Here is a 17,520-nt window from a genome sequence, read left to right as displayed (position 1 = left end):
CCTCTTTTTATTTTTTATCCCCCCCCCCCCCCCTCATATTACTGTTTACTATGTTATATGGTCATGTTTGGATTCTGAAATAGCAGGTGTATTGGTTAAATGCTTATGCTATGTTTCCTTAAAATGTTTGCTAGAGATGAACTAATAAGTAAACCTAAACAGATGCCAGAGAAATATTCTCTTCCAGCTTCTCCTCCTATCATGCTTCCAATTCAAATTATGTTATCTCCTCTTCAGAAAAGATTCCGCTATCATTTTACTGGGAACAGACAAACCAATGTTTTAAGTAAGGTGAGAATTTTTTGTTGCGTACCTGCACAACATGAACGCTTATATTTATTTATTCATGTATTTTATTTTTTTGTCAGATACTGGTTTTAAAAAAACAAACAAAAAAGAAACCCAACACAAACCGATGTGTAAGGACGGAACATCACAAGCATTATACAAACTGTGTACAGCTTAGAATTCTCACATCAAAACTAAATACTATACAATATTACAATACAACCACAATCCTCAATATTTTATTTATCCTGATATGACTCGCGTAATGATCCATCTCTTAACCCCTTAGTGACCAGCCCATTTTAGGCCCTAATGACGAAGCTATTTTATTTGTTTTTCTATAGTCGCATTCAAAGAGCTATAACTTTTTTATTTTTTCGTCTACATAGCTGTATAAGGACTTGTTTTTTGCGGGATTAGTTGTACTTTTTAATAGCACCATTTTTGGGTACATATAATTTTTTTTATTAACTTTTTTTGGGGGGATTATAAAAAAAACCTGAAATTCCACCATTGTTCTATGCGTTTTTAAATTTACCGCCATTCACTGTGCGGCGTAAATAACATGTTACCTTTATTCTATGGGTCGGTACGATTACGGTGATACTACATATGTAGAGGTTTTACGACTTTTGCACAATAAAAACACTTTCGAACTAAAATTATTTGCTTTTTCATCGTCACTTTCCAAGAGCCGTAACTTTTTTATTTTTCGATCAATGTAGTGATTTTTTTGGGCTTGTTTTCTGCGGGACAAGACGTAGTTTTGAATGGTACTGTTTTGGGGTGCATGGGACTTATTGATTCATTTTTATTATTACTTTTTTGGGGGGCAATGGAAAAAAATTGCAATTTCGCCATTGTTTTTTTTTACGGTGTTCACCTTGCGGTTTAAATTACATATTAACTTTATTAATGGAGTCATTACGGTCGCAGCGATACCATATATGTGTACTTTTATTTATTTTTTACACTTTTACTAAATAAAACCACTTTTTATGGAAAAAAATGGTTTTATTTTTTTACTGTAATTTTTATTAATAATCTTTATTTCACATTTATTACTTCTTTCATTAGTCCCACTAGGGGACTTTACTGTGCGATCTCCAGATCGCTGCTATAATGCTTTGGTATACTTCGTATACCAGAGCATTATTGCCTGTCAGTGTAAATCTGACAGGCAATCTATTAGGCCGTGCCTCCGGCGCGTCCTGACAGGCATATGTCCAGGGCAGACCTGGGAGCTTTTATCAAGCCCCCGGTTGCCATGACAACCCATTGGAGACCCGCGATTGCAGTTGCGGGCCGCCGATGGGTTGCAGAGGGAGCTCACTCCCTCTGTAAACAAGATAAATGCCGCGGTCGCTATTGACGGAGGCATTTAACGGGTTAAACGGCCGCAATCGAAGTAGACTTCGATCGCGGGCGTTGGAGCAGGAGCTCAGCTGTCCCGTGCAGGACTTAGATATAGACCAAAAGAATACCAACAGACAGAATATGATGATGATAATAGTGCTCGAAGCATCAACATTTACACTGTAAAGCACTGTTGCTAGTTATGTGAGCGGCACGTTATCATATCCTAAGTATTGACCAAGATACACTTGGTGCGTCGATCAAAAGATTTAGCATGAGAAACTGACAAAGAAAAAATGATCGACTTGAGGCACGTGAAGTACAAAAAATATATATACAATCTTTATTGAATAGAGACATGAGACAAGTAAAAAGATGGAAATAAGGATAAGTCACACAATAAAAAAGGACGTCACATCAATCATAAATCAGATGTGCTAATTTGGTCAACATGTTGGAAACAATAAGGTATTATGGCAGCGAATAAATAAATAGCAGCATACCTGGCTAAAACACATATATGCATATATTTCGTACAGTAGTGGCGATTTAAGTAAAAAGAAAATGTATAAACAACGCCAACAGGATACAATAGTATAGAGCAGTTTAGGTGTGCAAAAGCTGGTTTTGAAGTGTAATCAAAGAGTTATAGGCAAAGTTTTGTGCAAGCTGCTGAAGATGGCAAGTATTTGTTCAACATACCAGTAGACATTGTGATGCAAAGATGGGACGTCTACACCCGACGCGCGTTTCGGCACCTGCCTTCGTCCGGGGTTGGGGTCAAGAGAGTGGGCACGAGCAGCTTGACCCCAACCCCGGACGAAGGCAGGTGCCGAAACGCGCGTCGGGTGTAGACGTCCCATCTTTGCATCACAATGTCTACTGGTATGTTGAACAAATACTTGCCATCTTCAGCAGCTTGCACAAAACTTTGCCTATAACTCTTTGATTACACTTCAAAACCAGCTTTTGCACACCTAAACTGCTCTATACTATTGTATCCTGTTGGCGTTGTTTATACATTTTCTTTTTTACTTAAATCGCCACTACTGTACGAAATATATGCATATATGTGTTTTAGCCAGGTATGCTGCTATTTATTTATTCGCTGCCATAATACCTTATTGTTTCCAACATGTTGACCAAATTAGCACATCTGATTTATGATTGATGTGACGTCCTTTTTTATTGTGTGACTTATCCTTATTTCCATCTTTTTACTTGTCTCATGTCTCTATTCAATAAAGATTGTATATATATTTTTTGTACTTCACGTGCCTCAAGTCGATCATTTTTTCTTTGTCAGTTTCCCGTGCAGGACTTAGACTAGGCTCACGTGAAAAGGCGTCAGCCTAGCCTAAGGCCCCTTAGTGACGAACGTGAAAAGGCGTATTGTTGGTTACTAAGGGGTTAAGAGATGAGTAGGTATTATTCCCGAATCAAGCCATTTGGCCAACAGTGCCTCAAATTAATGGGTTGGACCATAACCTCTCTTTTTTTTTTGTAGGCCTATCACCCAACTTACTGTGTTTTCTAAACTGCTAGACCATAGGGGGTTCCGGAGCTATCCAAACTTGAGCAATAACTCTCCATGCAAGATATACATGATTAGACATTGTTCTAATTTTTTTAATTTTTCACAAGTCAGGAAATATTATAAATTAGATTCTAATTTATAACATTTCCCTGTGCTGGTCACTAGAGGGAGCAATTCCAAAAATTGCAGCATTGGCATGTGGTAAAGCAACCACATTGCTTTATGCTGCAAAATTTGATAAGACACACTTGCTCTAGCGTCCTCAAACAATCTTCCCTCCTTAATCCTGGCTAGTGCCAGGAGAAAGGAGGGGATTGAATGTTCAAACCTCCTACACTGTGTGCCGCCATTTTTTGAGCGAATACACAGAGTAGTAGGCTTACATACAGTGGTAATCACACACTAAAACACGAACATACACAAACATAACTTACCTGCTCCAGCCGCCGCCCCGTCCGCTCCTAGTGCTTGCTTTTAATCACATGTCCGGAAGCTGCGACCGGAAGTAGTCATCTTACTGTCCGGTCCACAAGAAAATGGCGCCGGATGTCGCTTGGCCGAAGACCTTCCATTTGGACTGTGTGGGAGTGGCGCATGCGCCGTTCCCACACAGACGGCGTACACCATAGTGAATGGAACGGCTCCCGTTCGCATTCTCTATGGGGAGGTATGTGCCGTATTCCATCTCTGTATGTGTCGTTAATCGACACATACAGAGATGAAAAAAAAAATAGCAGCCCCCATAGTGAAGAAAAAGTTAGAAAAAAAAAAAAGTAAAACCAATAAATACAATTTATCTTAATAAAACACTAAAAGCAAATTGATATAAAAAATTGTTTTTTCGTGACACCCTTCCTTTAAGCTTATGGTTTGCAGGTAGATATTCAACATACTCCGATATACACAAAAGCAGAGTAACAGGTCATTTAAGGCCATATATAGACTGTGCCTTCCCTCCAATATTGCCATAGCCTAGGACAATTCCAGATCATGTGGATTAAAGGGGTTTTCCGGAAGCAAAAAATTACTTTTAGTTAAACTAAACAATGGAAAACATATAACTTTGTAATGTACTTACGTTTGATTAGATGAATGTAGCGTCGTATGCCCTCTTCCGTCACGTGACCGCTTGGTAATGTAAAATGTGCACTTCCTGTGCAGACCCGTCCATTCGCTCCGCTACCTAACTTGCGGTTTCCGGCTTTCATAATGTACGGTTACGTCACAAATGGCGTAACTGTACCACGTGTTTTCCCCATCTGCTTAGAGCATGCGTGGTTGACACACTCCACCACGCATGCTCTGTTAAATGATATGGCTGCTTCTTTGGCAGCCGTGTATGTTCCATTGCGCATGCGCACATTTTAACTCTGTGGTGTCGGTGTGTAGTGTGACGGCCGTGTCTTCCGTCGCTCGCTCTCCTCACAGTGCGAAGCGCGTGTGAGGAGGAGGAGGAGGGTGTTTTTTTGCTCCCTGTAGGAGCGGAATCCCCAAACCCGGCCACAGCTTTGGCAACGCTGTGGCCGGGGATTGGGGATTCCGCTCCAGGAGAAGTCCCATATATGGACACACTGACATCAGGGACTTCTGAAGCGGAATCCCCGGTGATTTGGCCGGGGATTCCGCTCCAGGAAAAGTGTCTGCCTTCACTTTCCATATATGGACACAATGACGTCAGGACTTATGAAGCGGAATCCCCAGCGATGTGGGAAAAGTTTTACCATTGTTTGGAGTAGTGTTTGGTGTTTGCTTCACTGTAAGGCCCTGTTCACACACAGTTTTTTGCAGGCAGAAAATTCTGCCTCAAAATTCCGCTTGAATTTTGAAGCAGATTTTGATCTGCCTGCACGCAGTTTGCCACGTTTTTTGCCCGCGGCCATTGAGTGCCACGGGCAAAAACGTGCAGGGATTGTGAATAGACATCCCGTGGAATGTCTATTCACTGTCTAAACACTTCAGTATTGTTAATGTGTTAGTATAAGGCCTGATTTACACTAGCGTGTGCGTTTTGCACGCGCAAAAAACGCTGCGTTTTGCGCGCGCAAAAGGCATTTGACAGCTCCGTGTGTCATCCGTGTATGATGCGCGGCTGCGTGATTTTCGCGCAGCCGCCATCATAGAGATGAGGCTAGTCGACGCCCGTCACTGTCCAAGGTGCTGAAAGAGCTAACTGATCGGCAGTAACTCTTTCAGCACCCTCGACAGTGAGTTCCGATCACAATATACAGCAACCTGTGAATAAAAAAAAAACATTCATACTTACCATGAACTTCCTGCTTCCTCCAGTCCGGTCTCCCGGCCGTTGCCTTGGTGACGCGTCCCTCTCGTCATTTGGCCCCACCTCCCAGGATGACGCGGCAGTCCATGAGACCGCTGCAGCCTGTGATTGGCTGCAGGCTGTGCTTGGCCTGTGATTGGCTGCAGCTGTCACTTGGACTGAATTGTCATCCCGGGAGGTCGGACTGGAGGAAGAACCCGGGAGTTATCGGTAAGTCAGAACCTCTTGTTTTTTTTACACGTATATGTATATTGTGATCGGAAGTCACTGTCCATGGTGCTGAACCAGTTTAACTTTTTCAGCACCGTGGACAGTGACTGTCTCCTGCCGTCGCGTACCCGAACATTTTTTGCCGGGTTCGGTCAAAACGAGTTCGGCCGAACCCGGTGAAGTTCGGTGCGTTCATCTCTAATTTGACACTCCGTTTGGATGTTTGTAAACAGAAAAGCACGTGGTGCTTTTCTGTTTACATTCATCCTTTTGACAGCTCTTGCGCGAATCACGCAGTTCGCACGGAAGTGCTTCCGTGCGGCATGCGTGGTTTTCACGCACCCATTGACTTCAATGGGTGCGTGATGCGCGAAAAACGCGCGATTATAGAACATGTCGTGAGTTTTACGCAACGCACTCGCGCTGCGCAAAATTCACGCATTGTCTACACTGCCCCATAGACTAATATAGGTGCGTACGACATGCGTGAAAAGCACGCGCGTCGCACGCGCGCATATTACGCTCGTGTAAATTAGGCCTAAGACAGCACATAGCGATCTAAAAGGATCCCTATGCGCTGCCTAAATGAATGGAGAGGAGTGCATGACGCTGATTGGTCAGCATCACACACTCCTCTGTACAACGCCCACTTGGTCTAAAGTAAAAACACGCCCACTTGGGCATTAAGCAACTCATTAGCATAAATCTAAAATCGCTAATAAAATGGTGAAAACAAATCTTATTATTAAATAAAAAGCATTACTGTCACCTACATTATAGCGCCGATCTCCTTATGTAGGAGACAGGGCACTTGTAATGTGGTGACAGAGCCTCTTTAACAGAGAAACACAACTCCAATATTTATTTCCTGGATTTTTATGTTTTAAAACCTCATATGTGGCCCTTGACTGAAACACATGCCTCAGAAATGAAGGAGCACCATGAGGATTTTTGGGCCTCCTTTTTGTTACGTTCTTTTCCAGGTACCATTATAGGTTTGCACAGGCCAAAATGTAAGAAACACTCCCACCCCCTCCATTTTAGAAACTATACCCCTCAAGGAATTAATCTAGGGCTGTAATGAACATTTAGACCCCACAGGTGTTGCATACATTTTATTAGAATTGGGCTATCAAAATTAAAAAAAAAATTCTCCAAGAAAATGTAGATTTAGCTTGAAATAATTAATTTTTACAAGGAATTCTGGAGAACAAACACCCCATAATTTGCTACGTATTCTTCCAAGTATTGGAATACCTCATATGTGGTTGTAAACTGCAGTTTGGCCAGAGCTCAGAAGGAAAGGAGCTCAATTTTTCTTTTGGGGCTCAGATTTTGCTAGGGGGTTTGCAGGCGCAATGTCTCCTATGCAAAGCCCCTGAGGTACCCGTACCATGGAACCCCGCCCCCCAGAAGTGACCCCATTTTGGCAACTACACCCCTTAAGGCATTTATTTAGAGGTGTAGTGAGCATTTTGACCCCCATAGATGTTTTACAGAAATGAGTGTGCATTAGATGTTGTGGAGTGAAAAATCACAATTTTCCATAGATATGCCACTTCAGTTCTTAATATGTCGTGCCCAATTTGTGCCAGTGTGAAAAGACAGCTCTCTAATTATTTGGCAGTGTTTCCTGGCTTTAGAAACACCCTATATGTGGCCCTAATCTTTTGCCTAAATATGACGGGGTTGAAGAATGAAATCGCACTATGTGCATTTGAGGCATAATTTGATGATTTACAGAGTATTTGTTAACAATTGCAGAAGCTCTGATGTGAAATAATAAGAAACCCCCAAAAAGTGACCACATTTTGAAATCTACACCTGTCAAGTAATTCATCCATGTGTGTAGTGCGCATTATGACCCCACAGGTGTTTTCCAAAAAAATAATGTACAGCGATGGTGCAAGGTGAAAATGTTTTTTTTTTTTCACAGATACACCATTTCAGTACTTAAAGAGGCTCTGTCACCAGATTTTCAAACCCCTACCTCGTATTGCAGCAGATCGGCGCTGCAATGTAGATTACAGTAACGTTTTTGTTTTTTCAAAAACAAGCATTTTTGGCCAAGTTATGAGCATTTTTATATTTATGCAAATGAGCCTGTCTTAAGTACAACTGGGCGTGTTTAAAGTTAAGTACAAGTGGGCGTGTATTGTGTGTGTAACATCTGGCCGTTTTTACTTCTTTTACTAGCTGGGCGTTGTGAATGGAAGTGTATGATGCTGACGAATCAGCATCATCCACTTCTCTTCGTTAACACCCAGCTTCTGGCAGTGCACAGACACACAGCGTGTTCTCGAGAGATCACGCTGTGACGTCACTTCCTGCCCCAGGTCCTGCATCGTGTCGGACGAGCGAGGACACATCGGCACCAGGCGACAGAGGCTACAGTTGATTCTGCAGCAGCATCGGCGTTTGCAGGTAAGTCGATGTAGCCTCTGGTGCCGATGTGTCCTCGCTCGTCCGACACGATGCAGGACCTGGGGCAGGAAGTGACGTCACAGCGTGATGTCTCGAGAACACGCTGTGTGTCTGTGCACTGCCAGAAGCTGGGTGTTAACGAAGAGAAGTGGATGATGCTGATTCGTCAGCATCATACACTTCCATTCACAACGCCCAGCTAGTAAAACAAGTAAAAACGGCCAGATGTACACACACAATACACGCCCACTTGTACTTAAGACAGGCTCATTTGCATAAATATAAAAATGCTCATAACTTGGCCAAAAATGCTTGTTTTTGAAAAAACAAAAACGTTACTGTAATCTACATTGCAGCGCCGATCTGCTGCAATACGAGATAGGGGTTTGAAAATCTGGTGACAGAGCCTCTTTAAAGGGAACCTGTCGCCAGCATTTCATCTATTGAACTCTACTTGCTGTCTGCTGCTGTCAAAAGTTCATTGCCGTTATCCCCTCTCCTAAATTCTTCCTCTGACCGTAAATAACGGTCTGTAAAACACTTTGTGCCTTTTATGGTAATAATCCGGCTTGTTCGTTCCTCTTTCTTATGCCCGCCCGCCACCAAAAACTGGCCCTCCCTGAATGCCGAAATCTCATCTGAGAGCACGCATCGCTGTATATGGTTACACATAGTTCAAAGATAGCCTCAAAAAGACTAAGTATTATTTCTATTCCTCTATAAGAATTTGTCATTACATAAAAGGAGAAAAAAGTGCCAGTGCATAATAGTAATATGAATGTATTCAAAAGCCAGCCTTTTACCCATCTCAGCAATAGAATGGTCCTGCACAACCAATGTATATCCCAACACGCGTTTGGCGGTGATCTGCTTCCTCGGGGGGTGCATAGTAAATTTATATTACTATTATGCACTGGCACTTTTTCTCCTTTTTTGTAATGACAGAAATCCTTATAAAGGAATAGAAATAATACTTTGTCTTTTTGAGGTTATCTTTGAACTATGTGTAACCATATACAGCGGCCATATACTATGTGACTTATAGAGAAATATCTTTCTGACCCAGCATTTCTGGTCCTCTTTGCTATTCCATGTATTAATTAATATTAGTCTTGTTGACATTGATGTATCACATTTTTAACATTGTTTGTCTTATATTTACATTAACATTTGTTATTTTATATACATGTGGCTATAATTTTTTTTTCTTTTGGTATATTTAAAGTATCTATGGAGTTGCCTGCTAGTTAATTATGAGAGGGTGTTTCTTTTTAAACATTGCCTAGCCCTCAATCGAAATGCCTTTGGAGTTTGCATATTGCCTTCAATTATATTGTTTGACTTACCTGGATCAGAGATTTCCAATAAAAGCGCAGTACAACAGTGCAATGAGCGCCTGGTAAGCTGCGTAGGGAAAATTGAGCTCTGTGATGCTGTTAGGCAGGGTCAGGGTCCTCACTGGGCCTGCAAAGCTGATATACAACAAATCAAGGGGGGCACTTTCGTTCTTTTCCTTACTAACAAGATGATGCCACAATAGGGTAAAAGAAAAAAAAAAGTCACTGCTAAATTGAGTTAACTTAAAGAGGCTCTGTCACCAGATTTTGCAACCCCTATCTGCTATTGCAGCAGATCGGCGCTGCAATGTAGATAAGAGTAACGTTTTTATTTTTAAAAAACGAGCATTTTTGGCCAAGTTATGACCATTTTCGTATTTATGCAAATGAGGCTTGCAAAAGTACAAGTGGGCGTGTTGAAAAGTAAAAGTACAACTGGGCGTGTATTATGTGCGTACATCGGGGCGTGTTTACTACTTTTACTAGCTAGGCGTTGTGTATAGAAGTATCATCCACTTCTCTTCACAACGCCCAGCTTCTGGCAGTGCAGATCTGTGACGTCACTCACAGGTCCTGCATCGTGTCGGCACCAGAGGCTACAGATGATTCTGCAGCAGCATCGGCGTTTGCAGGTAAGTCCATGTAGCTACTTACCTGCAAATGCTGATGCTGCTGCAGAATCATCTGTAGCCTCTGGTGCCGACACGATGCAGGACCTGTGAGTGACGTCACAGATCTGCACTGCCAGAAGCTGGGCGTTGTGAAGAGAAGTGGATGATACTTCTCATCAGAAAGCCCAGCTAGTAAAAGTAGTAAACACGCCCCGATGTACGCACATAATACACGCCCACTTGGACTTTTACTTTTCAACACGCCCAGTTGTACTTTTGCAAGCCTCATTTGCATAAATACGAAAATGGTCATAACTTGGCCAAAAATGCTCGTTTTTTAAAAATAAAAACGTTACTGTAATCTACATTGCAGCGCCGATCACATGCAATAGCAGATAGGGGTTGCAAAATCTGGTGACAGAGCCTCTTTAAGTTCATTATTGAATACAATGTTCACTTCTTCATCTAACTAGTCTGTTCAGTGCAAGAAACCTGCAAACAAAGATCTGAGTTTTCTAAACCCCTGCATGCGTGGTTTGGGTGGAAATGTGGGTGGTGGTCATGGATGGAAATCAAATCTCTGAACTGCTCACAACAGCAGCTAAGACCAGATGGCTACCCCAACAATCATGCGAAGAAAATAGAATACAAAATATACAAGCCGAAAATAGAAACCAATTAGTAATCATGTTTCAGGATCTACTTATAAAAGCATATATGTCATACAGGTGTTTGACCCAATGACGAGTCAGTAGGATCTGGTTGAAAGCTGATGTCATGGCTACGATAAGAATGGAAACCATGACCGTAGTGTAAACGGAGCTTACATTAGCAACATGTGGATGCAACCGTCTGTGTTTTTCTCAGTATTTTTGCCATGATATTAAAGTACCTTTCTTGTTTCTCACCCAGCCTGAGTGGTACCTTACGCAGGTTCTCATGTGGATTGGAAACCACACCAAATTTTTAAATGAGAAGATCCAGCCGATTCTGAATCGGGCAGGTTCCACTGTGAACGCAAAGGTAATGTATTTATGTTTTTGCTTTATGTGAACTGATCAGTTATGATGCTGGTTTTGTTTATTAAACTGTAAACCTTGAATTAGGGTTTAGTTAAATTCAATGCGCATGGAAATAGTTTGATACGTTTGTTTGCCTTATGTGTTGCACTGTATTTTTCAGAATATAATTATCTATCTATCTATCTATCTATCTATCTATCTATCTATCTATCTATCTATCATCTATCTATCTATCTATCTATCTATCACATATCTATCTATCTATCTATCTATCACATATCTATCTATCTATCACATATCTATCTATCTATCACATATCTATCTATCTCTATCTCATATCTCTCTATCTCTCTATCTCATATATCTCTATCTCATATCTCTCTATCTCATATCTATCTATCTCATATCTATCTATCTCTATATCTTTCTATCTCTATCTCATATTTATCTATCTCTCTATCTCATATCTCTCTATCTCATATCTCTCTATCTCATATCTATCTATCTATCTATCTATCTATCTATCTATCTATCTATCTATCTATCTATCTATCTATCTATCTATCTATCTATCTATCTATCTATCTATCACATATCTATCTATCTATCTATCACATATCTATCTATCTATCACATATCTATCTATCTATCACATATCTATCTATCACATATCTATCTCTCTCTATCTCATATCTCTCTATCTCATATATCTCTATCTCATATCTCTCTATCTCATATCTATCTATCTCATATCTATCTATCTCTATATCTTTCTATCTCTATCTCATATTTATCTATCCATCTCTCTATCTCTCTATCTCATATCTCTCTATCTCATATCTATCTATCTATCTATCTATCTATCTATCTATCTATCTATCTATCTATCTATCTATCTATCTATCTATCTATCTATCTATCTATCTATCTATCTATCTATCTATCTATCTATCTATCTATCTATCTATCTCATCTATCTCATCTATCTCATCTATCTATCTATCTCTATCTCATATCTATCTATCTCTATCTCATATCTATCTATCTCTATCTCATATCTATCTATCTCTATCTCATATCTATCTATCTCTATCTCATATCTATCTATCTCTATCTCATATCTATCTATGTTGTTTCTGCTTGTTTTTTCTGCAGATGGAGTTCACTCGAGGACTAGTTATGTTGGTACTGGAGAAGTTGCCTGTTGATATTCCTTGTTTGTTGTACGATGATGTCCTTTTTTGTCACCTTGTGGATGAGGTACTCTTGTTTCAAAGAGAACTCCACACAGCGCATGGATATTCAAGCAGCCTGCCAAACTGCATGCACATCCTTTCAGAGGATACCTTCTTTCAACGATGGCTGACCGTGGAACGGAAATGTAAGCGGAAACCATTTATGAAATAACTTCAGGTCTAGGCTACATGCTGGCTTTAGCGGCGCAGTGTCATGCAGCTTCTGCTAATGTGGAGTGGGAGCGTTCAATCCCATCACATGACTGTTACATACTAATAGTAATCAAGTCTTACTGAAACATTTGCATGAACTTAGATGGTAATAAAGCAAAAAAAATAAATGTGCAGTTCAAATAAATAGAATTTATGGAATAAAAGTGAAATTTAAATAAATATTATTTATACCACACGGTAAACATTAAAGTAAACGCAAAAAACAATGGTGGAATTACTTTTTTTTTAAATTATATTGCATTACCTCCCCAAAAAATGGATAAAAGTTGAACACACACACACACAAATATATATATAATGTGAAGCAAAACTAAAAATTATCTGTCATTGAGACCAAAATCTTTTCCACTTGAGTGATATAGGAGTTTGCGGGAATGAATTAAAAGTTAATTTATTTACTCAAGCTCCATTTGTTTAACTCCTTAACCTTTTCTCGCATCATGATGTAATAGCACGTCCTGGTGCGGGGGATAATGTATAGCGCAGGCTCACGCTCCGTAAGGTTTCCGTTTTTTTTAACGGAAAAAGTAGCGTAGTCGCCTATGCTTTTGTTTCCGCTAAAAAAAACGGTAACTTTACGGAACTAAAACAGATGGAAACCAACTTCAACAAAAGCATTACTATTAAAAGCAATGGATATACAAACGGAAGCTATGGTTTCCGTTTGGCTTTCCGTTCATCGGTTCCTCCAACGGAAAGGTCGAACGGAACCCATGGACGGAAGCCCGATGATGATGTGAACAGGCCCTTTGGGGTTAATGTTGTTTAAAGATTAGAAAAATATGCAGTACAATTCCTATCAGTTATTGCTGATCATTAGACAGGCTCCTGTCACACAGTTATGATCACAGCTCAGCCTCCCTGACTGTATACTTATAATCTCTTATCTTATATAGAAGAATATTGAGGGAAGGATAATCACACTGTCCTCCCAGCAGGCAGAGACGGTACTGGCTCTATCGGCTCATGTGATGCTGTGCTGAGGCATCATGGGATTGGTGGCATAGCACACACAAAGTAGGGAGAAACCTAAAATTCTAGATAGTGTCTGATCAGAAGAACCAGATCTGCAGGGAAGCAAGTACAATAGACGAGAGCTGAATGGACAATCAGGTGGAGTGGGGGGGGGTGCTATGATGGAAAGTTGTTTCTGCTGGATGTCTTCTTTAACATGACTAGTGTATACCGCATGTAAATTCCTATATACTGGCAATGACCTTTTCTATCAGTACTTTTTTGTCTTCCTCCTAGATATATTGTGCTTCGTTGTGGCTTTAATTCTTAGAAGATGGATGTTAAGTAAAGAAATATATAGTCTCTAATTTTCTTTTAATTGCTAGTGGCTCTAGAGAAGATGGATTCCATGCTGTCATCGGAGGCTGCCTGGTCATCACAATACAAAGACATTTCCGATGTTGATGAGATGAAGTTTCCAGACTGTGCAGAGACATTTATGACACTTCTGCTTGTTATAACAGGTAATTTGTTTAGAACCTTCTTACATTTTTAATCTACTTAAAGGGAACCTGTCAGCGACTTTGTGCTGCCCTCTCTGAGTACAGCATAGGATAGTGACAGACATTCTGGTTTCCGCGGGTCTGTCAATTAGAAACTTTTTATTTTATTGAGTGTTTTCTTGTGCTTAACCCCTTAATGACCAGCCTATTTTAGACCTTAATGGCCAAGCTATTTTTTGCGTTTTTCCATCGTCTCATTCCAAGAGCTATATATAACTTTTTTTTTTTAATTTTTGCGTCGACATACCTGTATAAGGTCATGTTTTTTTGTGGGACAAGTTGTATTTTTTAATAGCACCATTTTGGGGTACATATAATTTATTGATGAACTTTTTTGGGGGTAATAAAGTTGCAATTTTTTTGGACAGTTGCAATTTAAATGGAAATCTCCAACGAATGGCGGTGTGACTTGGCTTTCTGTTTGCATCCCCATTGAATTTAATGGAGAAAACCCGCAACAGAAAATCAACAAAAACGTAGCATAAATTGACATGCTGCGGAATTTAATTCCACACCACAGGTAAATTTATTCACGTTTACACTGTGTTAAATTTTCTAAATCTCATCCAATTTCCGCCCAGAATTCAGTTACGGAAATTACGCAGCATTTACGCTACGTGGGAACCCGGCCTTAGGAAATCAACATCCCTGACAAATGACACCTGCGTTTTAATGTGCTTCAACTTTGCAATGTAAATTTGGTCTGATTTCCGGTAACACAGATGCAAATCTGTGCTTGAATAAGCTGTTGTGTGCATCATATCTCTCACTCCCTAAGGGTATGTTCACACGCTTAACGAAAAATGGCTGTGAAATACGGAGCTGTTTTCAAGGGAAAACAACCTCTGATTTTCAGCCGTTTTTAAGCATCAAGGGTTTTTTTATGTGTTTTTTTTATGGCTGTTTTTGGAGCTGATTTTCTATTGGACCAATGAAAAACGGCTCAAGAAGTGACATGCACTTCTTTTTTATGGGGCTTTTTCCTTATTGTTGTGTTTTTTCAGTGAGTGCAGAGTTTCTGAACAGTTACAGACCTTGTACACTATTGATTTATGGGGAAAAATTAAACAATAGATACACTTCAAGTATGTGTGTGTGTGTGTGTATATGTATGTTTCTTGTTTATATATCATGGCTATAGCTTTGTCTTAGTTGAGCATTCGTGCTGCCAACAAGGCATGTTCAAACTAAACCTATGACTGAAGTTTCATTCTCTTGTGGTTTACAGACAGATACAAGAACCTCCCCACAGCAGAGAAGAAGCTGAAGTTCTTGGAGCTGCAGAAGGATTTAGTTGATGACTTCAGGATCCGTTTAACACAAGTGATGAAGGAGGAGAGCAGATCTCTTCTGGGGTTTAAATATTGTGCAATCCTTAATGCCGTCAATTATATTGCAACTGTGCTCGGAGACTGGGCTGACAATGTTGTGAGTAGATGCATTAGAAGACTTTACGGTATCTTTATCAATGCATGTTTATGAAAGTCTTTAATCATCGCAGGATAATCTTTACTGAATTTTGCATTTTTAACTTGGAGGTTAAAAGACTTCTTCTTCTGGTGTACTTTATAAATCCTATTCATACCCTTTCAGAAGATAATTATTGCTTCTTTGTTTAAGATGTCAAACTAGAATAGGTAAGTGGGTCTAGTCCCTGGATGACAGATCACTATAGCACCTACGCCAATACTTATTATAGATAGATATGAAGGCAAATATCTGTATATAAAGATATAATAGGCGCAAATAATAAGTCATCCAAATAGATTTCTATTTGTATGACCTATTCCGTTAACTCTTCGATCTGTCTATCCCAATGCTTCTCAAACTGTGAGATGGGCCACACCAGTGAGGCACCCCTAGTTGTTGGTGAGGTGCAGCTAGGGAGGCAGTTTCGACAGTAGTGATTATAAGCTACACAGTCTTTTCTCTGGCTGCAATATCTCTGGTTTGGCAACATCATTAACAAATTTAAATGTATGACAAATAAAAGTTAAATTGAGCAGTGGTTTTGACTTTGGCTTGGACTTCGACCACTGGTAGTCACCACCATGGTCACATTGGTGAAGCCCCATTAGAAAATGTTTGAGAAGTTCTGGTCTATTCTATGCTGTCAAATTGTTTGGCGTGAGAGCAGGAAATCCCACCGATATCATCACTGGGATTTCATATATAATAAACAGTCTGTAAATATAGAAGGTGGAAGGCTGACTACAGTTAGGGTATGTTCACACAGCATATTTTCAGCTGTTTTTCAGGCATTAAACGCCCAGAAAAATGGCTGAAAATACGGTGGCTGAATGCCTCCAAACATCTGCCCATTGATTTCAATGGGAAAAACTGTGTTCCGTTCCCGCGGGGCATTTTTTTACGCACCCGTTTGTAAAAAAGAAGTGCATGTCACTTTTTGAGCCGTTTTTCATTGTCAATAGAAAAACTGCTCCAAAACTGGCCGTAAAAAATGCATAAAAAACGGCTGAAAATCAGGGGCTGTTTTCCCTTGAAAACAGCTCTGTATTTTACAGCCGTTTTTTGTTTGCCGTGTGAACATAGCCTAAGAGAAATACAGGCAGTGCTGGTTGGCAGGGTTGTTTAAAGTCTGTGCATTATTAGTTTTGAAAGATCTAAAAAGAGGTTCTGTCTACATTGAATGATGATTCTTTTGCTAATGTAATGTCTGTATGAGATCTTAGAATTCTGATCTGTAACGAAATGTCTGTGGTGGTCAGTTTTTTTTGCAGCTGCAGCAGGTTGCACTGGAGGTTTGCACTGATATGAATTCTAGCAGTAAGCTACAGCTTGGCCAGCTGGCTTCCATGGAGATCTCGGTCTTTGATGACATGATTAATCTCTTGGAGCGACTAAAAAATGATATGTTATCACGTCAGGTAGAGAATGTTTTCCGAGACGTCAAAGAAGGTGCAAAGACTTACAAGAAAGAAAGGTAAATCTATCTATTACATGAACAAGAAACACAATCTGCAGAAAGCGGTTTGCGAACTTGTCTTATGTGCTCATTCCAGGTGGCTGTCCTTGCCATCACAGTCAGAACAAGCTGTAATGTCATTATCCAGCTCAGCATGCCCAATGTTACTGACCCTCCGAGACCGTCTCCTACAACTGGAGCAACAGCTGTGTCATACTTTGTTCAAAAGCGTTTGGCAGATGCTTGCTGAAAAGTTGGATTTGTTCATTTATCAAGACGTAAGTAAGAAAGATAATTGCTAACTACAAGGCCTTGAGATTCTTGTCCCTGATCAATCCTTGAATGTATTTTTCATAGGTAATATTGGCCAATCATTTCAATGAAGGGGGAGCAGCACAACTGCAGTTTGATATGTTACGGAATCTATTTCCTTTATTTTCCCATTACTGCAAAAGGCCAGAGAATTATTTTAAGCAGTAAGTATGAATTTATACAAACCTGACTATCTAAAGCTCGCACACCAAGAGGAGTTTAAATTTAAAAAA

At 40.1% G+C, this 17,520-nt stretch overlaps 1 protein-coding gene across 2 annotated transcripts in view; it reads left to right on the top strand.

Annotated features, from left to right (window-relative positions):
* Positions 1-17,520, top strand: part of RINT1 (RAD50 interactor 1) — a 28,274-nt gene that overhangs the window by 5,897 nt on the left and 4,857 nt on the right. Inside the window, exons 6-13 of one of the 2 annotated variants that reach the window (XM_075857286.1) lie at positions 135-291; positions 10,954-11,064; positions 12,219-12,444; positions 13,873-14,010; positions 15,278-15,477; positions 16,779-16,993; positions 17,073-17,253; positions 17,333-17,451. In XM_075857286.1, the coding sequence (XP_075713401.1) occupies positions 135-291; positions 10,954-11,064; positions 12,219-12,444; positions 13,873-14,010; positions 15,278-15,477; positions 16,779-16,993; positions 17,073-17,253; positions 17,333-17,451 (1,347 nt within the window). The remainder of the gene's footprint in view (positions 1-134; positions 292-10,953; positions 11,065-12,218; positions 12,445-13,872; positions 14,011-15,277; positions 15,478-16,778; positions 16,994-17,072; positions 17,254-17,332; positions 17,452-17,520) is intronic. The other variant, XM_075857287.1, reaches the window with a different exon arrangement.

The sequence above is a fragment of the Rhinoderma darwinii genome, chromosome 3, assembly GCF_050947455.1.
Source record: "Rhinoderma darwinii isolate aRhiDar2 chromosome 3, aRhiDar2.hap1, whole genome shotgun sequence".
Taxonomy (NCBI): domain Eukaryota; kingdom Metazoa; phylum Chordata; class Amphibia; order Anura; family Rhinodermatidae; genus Rhinoderma; species Rhinoderma darwinii.
The sequence above is the reverse complement of the archived record's forward strand: the minus strand, read 5'-3'. Positions and strand labels throughout refer to the sequence as shown.